At 49.4% G+C, this 13,116-nt stretch overlaps 1 protein-coding gene across 12 annotated transcripts in view; it reads left to right on the top strand.

Annotated features, from left to right (window-relative positions):
* LOC143829091 (protein unc-80 homolog) overlaps window positions 1-13,116 on the top strand; it is a 177,969-nt gene that overhangs the window by 23,479 nt on the left and 141,374 nt on the right. For all 12 annotated transcript variants that reach the window (XR_013227999.1, XM_077319413.1, XM_077319412.1 and 9 more), the window contains exons 8-13: window positions 602-863; window positions 4,577-4,711; window positions 6,104-6,320; window positions 6,509-6,628; window positions 10,156-10,424; window positions 11,912-12,304. Coding sequence is in view for 11 of the 12 variants with exons in the window: in XM_077319413.1 (XP_077175528.1) it covers window positions 602-863; window positions 4,577-4,711; window positions 6,104-6,320; window positions 6,509-6,628; window positions 10,156-10,424; window positions 11,912-12,304 (1,396 nt within the window). In the remaining variant the exon portion in view is untranslated. The remainder of the gene's footprint in view (window positions 1-601; window positions 864-4,576; window positions 4,712-6,103; window positions 6,321-6,508; window positions 6,629-10,155; window positions 10,425-11,911; window positions 12,305-13,116) is intronic.

Genomic DNA, 13,116 nt, shown 5'->3' with positions numbered 1-13,116 from the left:
CTGCCCAGTTTGGAAGAAGAAGAAGAAGAAGAAGAAGAAGAAGAAGAAGAAGAAGAAGAAGAAGAAGAAGAAGAAGAGTTCTTATATGCTGCTTTTCTCTACCCAAAGGGGTCTCAAAGCGGCTTACATTCACCTTCCCTTTCCTCTCCCCACAACAGACCCCCTGTGAGGGAGGTGAGGCTGAGAGAGCCCTGATATCACTGCTCAGTCAGAACAGTTTTATCAGTGCCGTGGCGAACCCAAGGTCACCCAGCTGGCTGCACGTGGAGGAGTGCAGAATCAAACCCGGCTCGCCAGATCAGAAGTCCGCACTCCTAACCACAACACCAAACTGGCTCTCCACAACTCTGGCCCAATCAGAACTGTTGTTCTATTGGGATTAAGAATCGTTAGTATTGGCTTTACTGTTTGGCTGGTTTTTCTTGTAAGCTGTTTGGCTAGTTTTTCTTGTAGGCTGTTTGGCTGGCTTTTATTGTTTGAATATTGCAGGCAGAGTAATGGAGAATGAATTGTTTCAATTTGGCGAAGAAGGTAGAGGAGTCCGCTGGGAAGTGTCTGGCTAAACCCTCCATACGGTGCTTTCCTTTATCATTTGGGACAGGGTGTCTTTGGTCATCCCACCATGCCAGAAGTCTCGGTATGCCACCTACTTTGATGTGGCGGTGTTACGCTGCCTGCTCCAGCCTCATTGGTCCGAGGAAGGCACTCAGTGGTCCCTGATGTATTACCTCCAAAGGCTGCGCCACATGCTAGAGGAGAAGCCCGAGAAACCTCCTGAACCAGAGGTCCCACCGCTGCCGAGACCCCGCAGCAGTTCTATGGTGGCTGCGGCCCCCTCGCTGGTGAATACTCACAAAACCCAGGTAAGGACCATGTCGTGTCCCTCAAGCATGGGAGGATTCTATGGCTAACAACTCAGGACTTTGGGCCTTATCCAGAAACCCAGTCATAGGCTGAGATCTTTTCAAAGGAGTGCACAAAATCAACCTATCTAGATCAGCTGTCCAGGAGTTCCAACCTGGGCCTAGTCTGCACATACAGGATAATGCTCTTTCAATGTGCTTTGGCAGCTGGGTTTTCCTGTGCGGAACAGGAAAACCTACTTCAAAAGTGCATTGAAAGTGTATTATCTATTGTGTGCAGACTAGGTCCTGGACCAGATGTGCAAATAACCAGACATTTTGTGTGTGTGTATAATTTATTATGAGCCTCTTGTGGCGCAGAGTGGTAAGGCAGCCGTCTGAAAGCTTTGCCCATGAGGCTGGGAGTTCGATCCCAGCAGCCGGCTCAAGGTTGACTCAGCCTTCCATCCTTCCGAGGTCGGTAAAATGAGTACCCAGCTTGCTGGGGGGTAAACGGTAATGACTGGGGAAGGCACTGGCAAACCACCCCGTTTTGAGTCTGCCATGAAAACGCTAGAGGGCGTCACCCCAAGGGGCAGACATGACTCGGTGCTTGCACAGGGGATACCTTTACCTTTACCTTTATAATTTATTAGAAGGAATTTGGCAATATTAATTTTAGCAAATAATTTCAGCACAATCCTCTAAAACAACAACACACACACACTACTTAACTCTCTTAGAATGGTATTAATTCACAAAATCTTACATTCTTGTAGTTGTAGGCCATACTTCAAGCTTTCCCCCTACATCAGGGATTTCCAACCAGGGGTCCGTGGACTCTCAGGGGTCTGCGGGAGCCCCAGTGAGGCCAACAGCCTTTCCCCTCCTGCCCTTAAAGCAGTGGTCCCCAACCTTTATTAGGCCACGCCCGCGGATCGGGCCGCACCCACGGGCCACGCAGGCGCGACCTGCACGGGCGCAGCCCAGCCCCGATTCCTTCTCCCCGCCCTCTCGCAGTAAGTAGCTTCCCGGGCCGCAAGCTTGCGGCCTGGGAAGTTTTTTACTGCGGGGGGGGGGCGGGGGGGGAGCTGCGGCCCGGCGCCATGGCCTTTGTGGCCCGGCACCGGGCCGCGGCCCGCAGGTTGGGGACCACTGCCTTAAAGGACTCGGCCAGAAGCTATGGCAGCAGGCACTTCCGTTGCTCCCTCCAAGCGTGTGTGGGTTCTTTAATGGTTTCTGTGTCTGGGAGGGGGCAGAGCCTGCACGCATATTTAATAAAACATATTTGGGATCCAGCGCAAATTTAACTGTCAATGTCTTTTACGTCTTGCAAAGAAAGCCTCTCTTTCTTTGTTCCGTTAGCCAGATCAAGTTTTTGGCACATCTGAGTCAGGTGATGTCACTGAGCCAATGAGAATCCATCTCTGTAAGAATGTTCTAGAAGATCACCTCATCCCTCTAACTCTCCCCCTTCCATCCAGAATAAAAACAGAGTCCAGTAGCACCTTGAATAAATCTTTTTTTTGTCTTAAAGGTGCTATTTGACTCTGTTTTTATTTTGCTACTTCAGACCAACACAGCTACCCATTGGAATCCTTCCATCCAGACACCCTCTTTCTCACATAACCAATTGTCCCAGGCTATGCCTTTTCCTTGAAGAAAACTGGAGACAGCCAGGCCCCAATTAGGATCTCCTGTGAGATGGAACCAATTTGATATCCCCCACATTAACCCGTGGTAGGGTTGCCAACTCCAGGATGAGGAAAACTTTGAGAGTGGAGCCTGCGGAGGGCAGGGTTTGAGGAGGGCTGGAGCTTCAGCACAATCACCTTCCCTTCCTCTCCCCACAACAGACACCTGTGAGGTAGGTAGGGTGGAAAGAGATCTGACAAGATTGCTCTCTGAGAACAGCACTATCAGGACTGCGACGAACCCAAGGTCACCCAGCTGGCTGCATGTGGCATAGCGAGGAATTGAACCTGGCTCGCTAGATTAGAAGCTGCCACTCTTAACCACAACACCCAGCTGCTCCTTGATGAAATAAAGGTCTGTATGAGGCATCTTGTGGAGCAAATGACAGAGAATGTTCTCCTAATAGCCATAAAGCTTTCTCTGCCTAGTGATGGAATACATGCCAGAATTGAGAAACAAGGCAAGAAGGAAAGCTCACATTATAATCTGTGTTAGAGTCCGCAAGGTCTGTAGTGTGCTTAATTTAACTGCGTAAGAAGGATATCCTACAGGGAGATATTGGCAGAGATATGTAGTTAGCATAGCATGAGGTTTTCTATCGATTTCTACAATAACAGGCCTTGACTTGGTGCAAAGACGGATTTGTTTGGAAAATGTGAGTAAACGTGATCAATATGTTGCCAAGACTGAGGAACAATAGCAATGGAGCACTTATATCAGTTTCCACCCTCCCCGCCCACCCACTTAGTTGGAGTTTTCGGTGGGAAACAGGCTTCATAAGATGAAAGACACTCTGTGAAACAAAAATGAAGGCCAAGAGAGAAGAAAATCAAGGACGCATTGTGTCACCCTTTGATCTGGCCTGGTACTACCAAAAATCTAGTTAAATATCAAAGGAAAGGAAACCATAAACAAATGCATAAGAGATACATGACAGATGAAAGGATACACAGCAGAATCAACCACTTCTGACACAAAGTTAGATTAGAAGCTTCCCGATATTTTCAAATAATCTCTCAGCTGAAGGCTTCCTAATCCGTTGAGTATACTTTCTGCTTCCTTTCCCCTTCTAAACATTGGTCAGTTAGACTGTTAGGACTATCTCCTATCTCATCGATATAGTTGCTTTTCTTCTTAATAAAACCATTTTACTCTTTTAAGCAGCCCGCGCTTCAATCCTCAGCGGATTTAAATTCTGCCAACAGTTTGTCGATAGAGAAAAAGAAGAAGAAGAAAAGAATAGGACAGAGCAAAAAGCGTGCGTGTGAGATGCCATCAAGTCATGTCTGACTTACAGCACCTCTCATCGGGAGGTGGTGTTAGCTGGCTTAGAGAGGGAAGCTGCCTTATACGAATCAGACTTGGGTTCATCAAAACACAGGTCTTTCACACAACCTGCTACCTGGCCTGTTTACCTGGAGATGCCAGGGATTGAACCTGAGCCACAGTTTTCCCCTGGGTTGTCCAGGACTGGGTGTTACTACTCCCCTGGGTTACATCAGACGATAGCAATATATGTTAACGCCAGGGCACTGAGTCATTGGAGCGTTGAATGTTTATTGTCAGCTTGGAATTATTGGGTTTGTAGGATGTTTTACAATGATTTGTGGTGTTTTATGGATGTGTCTGTGATTTTATTGGTTGTAAACCGCAACGAGCCGGCTATGTTGGGAGTGGTGGTATAAAAATGTAATCATGATAGATAGATGGATGGATGGATGGATGGATGGATGGATGGATGGATGGATGGATAGAGGATATAGATGGATAGATGGATAGATGGATAGATAGATAACCATTATTTGGGAACCTGCTGCAGACCTCAGCCATTCTATAGTGGATTTGTTTCTACTATGGTATATTTGTTGTTTTTTTTAAATTGAATTATGAAGTCCTTTGAAGTGCTGACTCTCAGTCCAAAAAAAAACAAAACTTGGCTCTGCTGCCCCTGGAACTTTTCACAGCTCTGGGAAGCGACAACCACACCAGAGTAGAACAGGCCCTGCATGTTTGGGTGTGTCTTTGCTGTCTTTCTTTAGGATCTCACCATGAAATGCAACGAAGAGGAGAAATCGCTAAGCACAGAAGCATTTGCCAAAGTGTCGCTAACAAACTTGCGCCGGCCGGCCGTTCCTGACCTCTCCTCGGATTTGGGGATGAACATTTTTAAGAAGGTGAGTCAAAGTAGTGTGCGGGTATGCTGGTGAGCTCTGGCTATAATATGCTCAAGGCCTGCAACAGGGCTTGGTTTGGAGCTCGCCAGAGATGGGGCAGGCCCAACTGGTCATGGGAATATCTTGCAGGTGTATGTTTGTGACAAAAGATTTTGGAGACAGCTAGTTTGTATACCCCACTGGCCAATGCCTTTCCCTTCCTCTCCCAACAACAGATATCCTGTGAGTGAGGCTGAGAGCTCTGAGAGAACTGCTCCGTGAGAATAGCTCTAAGAGAAGTGTGACTAGCCCAAGGTCCCCCAGCTGGTTGCATGTGGAGGAGTGGGGAATCACACCCAGTTCTCCAGATAAGAGGCCGCTGCTCTTTAATCACGACACCCCGCTGGCTCAACCCCAGTCAGAAACCTCCTGAGAAATCTTTCCCTGTCTTCAAAACATCTCTTTTGCTCTGTCTCTCAGCCAAAGGGACGAAAACCATTTCCCTTCCAAAGCCAATGGGGGGGGGGCAGATCTATAAGTTCCCAAACAACCGGGGACCTTTAGTATGCTGTTTCCCCCAATTGACTTAAAGCAGGAGCCCCAAGTCTTTTTGAGACTGTGGCCACCATTGGAATTCTGACCACAAAATGACTGCTATTGGAGGCTAAGCCCCCCCCCCCACACACACACACACACTCACAGACACACGCAAGAAGGCCAAGTGAACACATGGAGACATGAAGCTGTCTTTTCTTGAATCACAGACCCTTGGTCCATCAACTTCAGAATTGTGTATTCAGACTGGCAGTGGCTTTCCAGGGTCTAAGGCAGGGGTCTTTCTCTAAGGTCTAAGGCAAAGAGCCAGTTTGGTGTAGGGGTTAGGAGTGTAGACTTCTAATCTGGCATGCCGGGTTCGATTCTGCACTCCCCCACATGCAACCAGCTGGGTGACCTTGGGCTCGCCACAGCGCTGATAAAACTGTTCTGACCGGGCAGTGATATCAGGGCTCTCTCAGCCTCACCCACCCCACAGGGTGTCTGTTGTGGGGAGAGGAATGGGAAGGCGACTGTAAGCCGCTTTGAGCCTCCTTCGGGTAGGCAAAAGCGGCATATAAGAACCAACTCTTCTTCTTCTTCTTCTTCTTCTTCTTCTTCTTCTTCTTTCCCATCACCTCCTGTCTGGTCCTTTTAACTGGGGATGCCAGAGATTGAACCTGGTACCAGTAAAGGTATCCGTGGGCACCATATTGTGGATGCCTGACTTGATTTTTCTGACCCCGGATACATTTGCACCGTGCAGCCAAGGACAGGGACGAGTTCAGAATTGCAGCCCCCCCCTCCCCCGAGACCTTGTTTCACTCTCTTCTTGCCGTGCCGGCGCTTCCTCCTCCTCCCTTGTTTGCCTCCCTGCAGTTCAAGAGCCGCCGAGAGGACCGCGAGCGCAAGGGCTCCATCCCTTTCCACCACACAGGGAAGAAGCGGCAGCGGAGGATGGGCATGCCGTTCCTGGTCCACGAGGACCACTTGGACGTCTCCCCCACTCGGAGCACCTTCTCCTTCGGCAGCTTCTCCGGGATTGGCGAAGACAGACGTGGGATGGAGAGGGGAGGGTGGCAGACCACCATTTTAGGTGACTCTCAGAACCAGTCACTTCCTTGTCCCCTAGAGCAGGGGTGGCCCAACTGGGGCTCTCCAGATGTCCATGGACTACAATTCCCATGAGCCCCAGGGGTTAACCCTCCCCTCCCAAAAAAACCCTTGTATACAGCCTTGGCCATGTGCAATAACCATGTCTTCCACTTTTTGCCCATGCTCTAGGAAGGTTTACCAGGCGGGGCAGTTCCGACACAGCGACAGAGATGGAAAGTCTGAGCGCCAGACACTCCCATTCTCACCACACCCTGGTGACTGACCTTCCGGATCATTCCAACAGCCACGGTGAGGATACAGACTAATCAAATGAGCCATATTTGATTCCCACGTGGAGACTTTAAAGGAGATCTGATGCCTTAGTCCAGGGGTAGTCAAACTGCAGCCCTCCAGATGTCCATGGACTACAATTCCCATGAGCCCCTGCCAGCATTCGCTGGCAGGGGGCTCCTGGGAATTGTAGTCCATGGACATCTGGAGGGCCAGTTTGACTACCCTTGCCTTAGTCCTTTCAATTCTACTGGCGCTAAACAAATATCCTTTTTTTAAGCGATATGGTGATAAGTACAGCCATGAGGAATGGGCAGACTCTTTGGGAAGGCGCATTAAGCCTGAGGCGTTGTTCTGTGTAAATGCCATCATTTACATGTTTGTATTAGAACAGAAATTAAATTGTATAAGAAATTAAAAGACGCTTGCTCCTGGGGAGGAAAGCTATGGCAAATCTAGACAGCATCCTAAAAAGCAGAGACATCACCCTGCTAACAAAAGTGCGTCTAGTCAAGGCTATGGTCTTCCCAGTTGCAATGTATGGCTGTGAAAGGTGGACCATAAGGAAGGCCGAGCGTCAAAGAATTGAGGCTTTTGAACTCTGGTGCTGGAGAAGACTCTTGCGAGTCCCATGGACTGCAAGGTGAACAAACCGGTCAGTCCTAGAGGAGATCAGCCCGGACTGCTCCTTAGAAGGCCAGATCCTGAAGATGAAACTCAAATACTTTGGCCACCTCATGAAAAGGAAGGACTCCCTGGAGAAGAGTCTAATGCTGGGAGCGATTGAGGGCAAAAGAAGAAGGGGACAACAGAGAATGAGGAGGCTGGATGGAGTCACTGAAGCAGTCGATGCAAACTTAAATGGACTCCAGTTGTAGAGGACAGGAAGGCCTAGAGGATCATTGTCCACGGGGTCGCGGTGGGTCGGACATGACTTCGCACCGAACAACAACAATTAGAACAGAAGATTAAACTGCGTATTTGATTTCTCTTGCTCCCTGGAACCACCTGGGCAGCAAGAGTCTACGTGGTTCATGACTGGCTCTCTGGGTTGGGGAATTCCTGGAGATTTTGGCGATGGAGGCTGAAGATGGTGGAGTCTGATGAGGAGAAGGACTTTGGTGGTTGGACATGCCATGCCGTCTACTTTCTGAAGCAGCTATTTCCTCCTGATCTCTGTCATCTGGAGATAAGTCGTAATTCCAGGAGATCTCCAGGTCACACCTGGAGGTTGGTAACCCTATCTTGTGGGCCCTGTATAGAAGCAGGCCATCCATTGTAGACATATTTTGGGGGAGCAGGTCACTGAGAGTCACCATAGGTTCCAGACAGTCATTCCTGAAGGACCCTGTTTCATGTTATCCAGATCTAACCCAAACTAAGACCCCACCAGGAAATTGTTCTTCTCCTTTCCGTCTTTCAGTGGTCCTGTCTGGATACATACATAAAAGCCTTCCTCCCCATTCCATCTGGCAGTATTTGAAGCTTCTGAGATCTCCTAAAAGTGCTGAATTAAAGGGGTGCAAATGAAGACTGGGGAATTGTGATTGCTCTTCTAACCACACAGTCACCCCAGGAGAACATAGTAGCTCTTAACGTGCTTATTTTCTCTTGGGGCTGGATGAAATATTACTGGGTTTTCCAACACTGCTTCTGCATGAGGTATTTGGCCAGCGTCAATGCTCACCTGGTCGCGGATTAAATTCCCACTTCCTGACAAAATCAGAGCCGGGCCAGAGCAATCCCAAGCCTGGCATAACTCAGGCCTTCAGTTGACCCACAGCAAGGGAACATGGAGAAATCAGTGTTCCCTTTTTTTGGCCATGGGCCTGATCAGGGCCTATATTGGGCCTGGGCTGCCTGGAGACGGACAAACAGGTCTGTCCTCAGTCAGGGCATTGCTCCCCCCTCCCCCCTAAACCTCACTTCTGTCCCCCCACCACCACCTCCAAAAAAAGCCAAGCTGGAATTTCGTTCCTGGGAGCAAGAGAAATCAAATACTCAGGGGCTTTTCGCACGCCTTCAAAATCGCACAATGGTTGCCAATTGAAAACGCTACTGATTTGCCATTATGCACAACGTCGTTGACAATCTGCCACACACCTGAAACCGATCCGCAAAAAGCGCTTCCTTGTAGCGCTTTCAGGGAAATCCCCAAAAGTGGATTCACCCTCCGGAAAGCGCTACACTCCTGCAACCAATCTGCAACACTAGCGGGAAAGTTCTGTGCGTTACCATTGTTGTGGTTTCTACAAAGTCCCTCCCCCTGGCTCTCTCCTCTGATCTTCCGGCGAAGCGATAGCCATTTTTTTTTCTCCAAGCGAGCGGGGCTCAACCCACCAGCGAGCCTCTGTTTAGAGGCTTCCCCGGCTTCAGTCCCTCCCCAGAGCTGTTTAGTCACTAAGCACAGAGAAGCCCGTTTGCTGATGTATTTTCCCTTTATTTTTTACACTGTTTTCGGCCGAAAATTGGGCCCGTGAGGGGAGGGGATTATTTTTTTTACTCGGGAGGAGCGTGGCAACGATGAAACGACAGCTCAAACACACCTGCCAGCTGGATGGGTCTCTCCGTTGCAACGAATCAACACAGATTCGTTGCAATGGGTGTGTGTTTTTTTTAAAAAACCTTTCTTAAAGGGAAAGGGGCTGTTTGGGAGCATGCTAACGGCTGCCCATTGGCTGCTTGACGGCCAGGGGCGGGACGAGCTTGGCAATAGCGCTTCCTGTCTAGCGATTTTTGCTGAGACCGGAAGCTTGTGGGAAACGATAGAAACGCAACTGGATTCCACTACAAAGGTATGCATAATGACGAATTCCACTATTTTAAATGGCGATTTTTCGTTCAGCAAACAATTTGCTATAAGGATCCCGGTGCGGAAAGCCCCACAGTATAACCTTAGATCCCCTTTTCTTTCTATACAAAATTGTTTGTCTTTATAATTCAGTTGTTTTATTCTTTCAAGCATTCTGGCGCTTTCACCCGTCTTTGCATATCGGAACTCAGCCAATACTGAAAAAGTGAGAATTCCTTTCCCTCTAACTCAGTGGTTCTCTACCTTCCTTCTCTACCTTCCTAATGCCAGTTCCTCATGTTGTGGTCACCCCCTCCCCCCCCACCATAAAACTATGCAAAAGTTCTTTCACAGAAATTAAACCGAAACTGACCAATGGCGTGAAGATCCATTGTTCATGATTGTCTATAAATTGGTTATATATTGTCTATAAATTGGCGGACGCCCTCAGGAGGAGTGGCAACAGTGGCGGTGCCCCCGCCCCAGCCAAGCTGCTAGCCCTGTCGCAGCCCCTGTGAAAGGGCCATTTAACCCCCCAAAGGGTTCCTGACCCCCAGGTTGAGAACCACTGCTCTAACTGGTCTCTAGTATCCCTACGTAAGGTCTAATGGCAGCAATATCCATAGAAGCCTATGGCATTCCAACCCGAAACTAAATGGACAAACCTAAATTCTGCCTATGAGACTCTGCAGAGGAGCTGTGGCTTGATCTCCTGTCAGAGGAGGCTCATGTCGCCTGGTCTTGTTTCCCCCAGTGCGTTCCCAGATTTCTACCATCACGGTGGCAACCTTCAACACCACCCTGGCCTCCTTCAACGTGGGCTACGCCGACTTCTTCAGCGAGCACATGCGCAAGCTCTGCAACCAGGTGCCCATCCCGGAGATGCCCCACGAACCTCTGGCGTGCGCGAACCTCCCTCGGAGCTTGACCGATTCCTGCATCAACTACAGCTGCCTTGAGGACACGGATCACATTGATGGGACCAGCAACTTTGTCCACAAGAACGGCATGCTGGACCTCTCGGTAAAGAGCGCTGGGAAAAGTCATGTCCACCATCCTTTAGCAGGGAGGCCTGATCCCATTAGATCTCGGAAGCTAATTTGGGCTGACTCTGGCTCATATATGGTTGGGATTCCTAGTAATTCCTCCAATGGTTTGCATGGTAATCCCTCCAAGGAACACTAGGGAAGGGATTTCCAGCCAGGGGTCTGTGGACCTCTTGAGGTCCGTGGGAGCTCCTGAGGGGGGTCTTCAACCTTTCCCCTCCTGCCTTAGACTTGGCCCCAAGCTAGGGAACCGGACACTTCTGTTGCTCTTCACCCACTCCAAGTGTGAGCAAGTTCCCTCATGGTTTCTGCTAGCAGAAGAGTTACACCGAAACCAGCTCTGGATTTGCATCCCATTTCTTACCCTACAAGTTTTATAGAATATCCGGGGGTTAACTGAACAGCATTTTTGGGGACTCGTATCTCTCATAACCTGCCCGTCCTTTCTGTAGCCAGCCCTTACTCATAAGGATATTCTCCTTGGGCCAGCGAAGGTCCGTGTGGTGAGGGGCTTTGAAACGGATGCCTCCCTCCCTGTGAAATTACCACCGCAAGGAAGAGCTAGATTCAAGTCCAGCATTTATTTATTTACTTAATTTTTTTTTAATTATAGACTGGCCTGTCCATCAGAGCAGACTTCGGGTGGTGAACAACATATGCTCAACACTGCCATTAAAATAATAGTTAAAACGATTTTAAAATTAATTCTAAAAATTCCACCCGTGATTGCAGAACCAGAACTCAGGGTGGGGATGCAATACAAAAATGAGGACAAATAGAGCTTGATGTTGATTGCTTTGTTGGCCTCAACCAGAGGCCCGATGGAAGAGCGCTGTTTTACGGGCCCTGTGGAACTCAGGGGACTTCAAAAGGGCTTCACCAGGCAGGAGGCAAAGCTGAGAAGGCCCTGGCTCTGGCCTCTAGAGGAACTGGTTGGCCACTGTGTAAGATGAGATGCTGGACTGGGTAGACCACTGTTTTATCCAGCAGAGCTCTTCTTATGTTCTTAGGAAGCTCTCAGACTCTGTGCCCTGTTGCTGGCTATCAGAGGAACTAGTTGGCCCCTGTGTGATACAGGGTGATGGACTAGAGGGACCACTGGTCTGGTCCAGCAGGGCTCTTCTGATGTTCTCATGAAGGGAAGGCCTTGGCCTCTCTTTCCTGTTGTTGGCCGTCCAATGGAACTGGTTGGCCACTGTGTGAGACATGATGCTGGACTAGATGGACCATTGGTCTGAAGTTCTTATGAGACCAGGCTTGCCGGGGCCATCCATGTCAGGGCTTGTTGCGGTCTTTACAAAGTTTTTATTGAGCTGTGCCGTGTAGGCCCAGAGGCGGAGCTCTGTTCCCTTAGAATCCTTCCCCTAGGAAAACAGTTCCTATTAACACAGTTCCATTTACCAGGATAAAATATCATACTTTTTGTCCATTCCTCCCCCCCACCCCACCCCCCCATTCCCCAAGGTGGTTCTAAAGGCCGTCTACTTGGTCCTCAACCACGACATTAGTTCCCGAATCTGCGACGTGGCCCTCAACATCGTGGAATGCCTGCTTCAGCTCGGCGTGGTGCCCTGCGTGGAGAAGACCAGACGGAAAAGCGAGAACAAAGAGAACGAGCCCTGCGAGAAGCGGCAGAGCGAGACGTCCTTCAATCTCAAGGGGGCTTTGAGCAATTCGGCATCTGGATTCGGGGCTGCTCCAGTCAGCGGAACGGGAGATGGTGGCGGAGAGGAAGGAGGGGGCGGAGGGGTAGGGGGCGGCGGCGGTGACGGAGAAGGAGACGGAGGAGGAGACGGAGGAGGAGATGGAGGAGGAGGAGGAAGGCCTTACGAAAAAAATGATAAAAAGGAAGACAAGGTATGCAGTGGCTGTCAAACAGAAATCATTGCCTGTTGGTGCAGATCAATTTTTAATAGGTGTCCTCTCACCAGGCCTACGGTTGAGGCTTAAAACCGTGTTGAAATTCTGACCTCCCTGTTCAAAACACCAGCCAAATTCACATCAGAATCTCTAGACCCAGGATTTCTTTCCCACTGACTTGACATTCCATCATTCGTGGGTGTGGCAGCCTTTCCCAGTGGCTTTAAAGGAACCCAAAATCTCAAGGAACCCAGACCCATGATTCAGTTGACTTCTCAGTCAGAGAAATCTCTTGGAATGGGAAGGACTTCCAATGGGGTGTCATGACACCTTCCAAAACAGCCATTCCCGCCGCCCCGCCCCCCAGCTGAACTGATCTCTGTCACCCAGATAGCAGCTGATATCAAAGGAGATCTCCAGCCACCACCTGGAAATTGGCAACCTTAGTAAGAGGTGTCTTGTATTTATGAGATTCTAGGGTAGAACTTTCAGGTCTTTCTTGGCTACTGGCAGGGGTGGGTGTGAATAGAGTTGCCAGATCCAGGTTGGAAAACTCCTGGAGATTTGGGGGTTCAACCTGGGGAGGACAGGAACCTCAGAGAGGTGGAATGTCACAGAGGCCGCCCTCCAAAGCATCTCTTTCCTCCAGGGGAACTGATCTCTGTCAGCTGGAGATAAATGACAGTACTGGGAGATCTCCAGGCCCCACCAGGAGGTTGGCAAGCCTGCTACAAACCCTTAAAAAGCCATGTTTGCCCATACTGAGTGCTGCTTTTATAATTTGTTATGAATTATGAATGTTAGAACAA

This window comes from Paroedura picta, chromosome 2 (assembly GCF_049243985.1).
Source record: "Paroedura picta isolate Pp20150507F chromosome 2, Ppicta_v3.0, whole genome shotgun sequence".
Taxonomy (NCBI): Eukaryota; Metazoa; Chordata; class Lepidosauria; order Squamata; family Gekkonidae; genus Paroedura; species Paroedura picta.
This window is presented reverse-complemented; position numbering and strand designations above follow the sequence as displayed.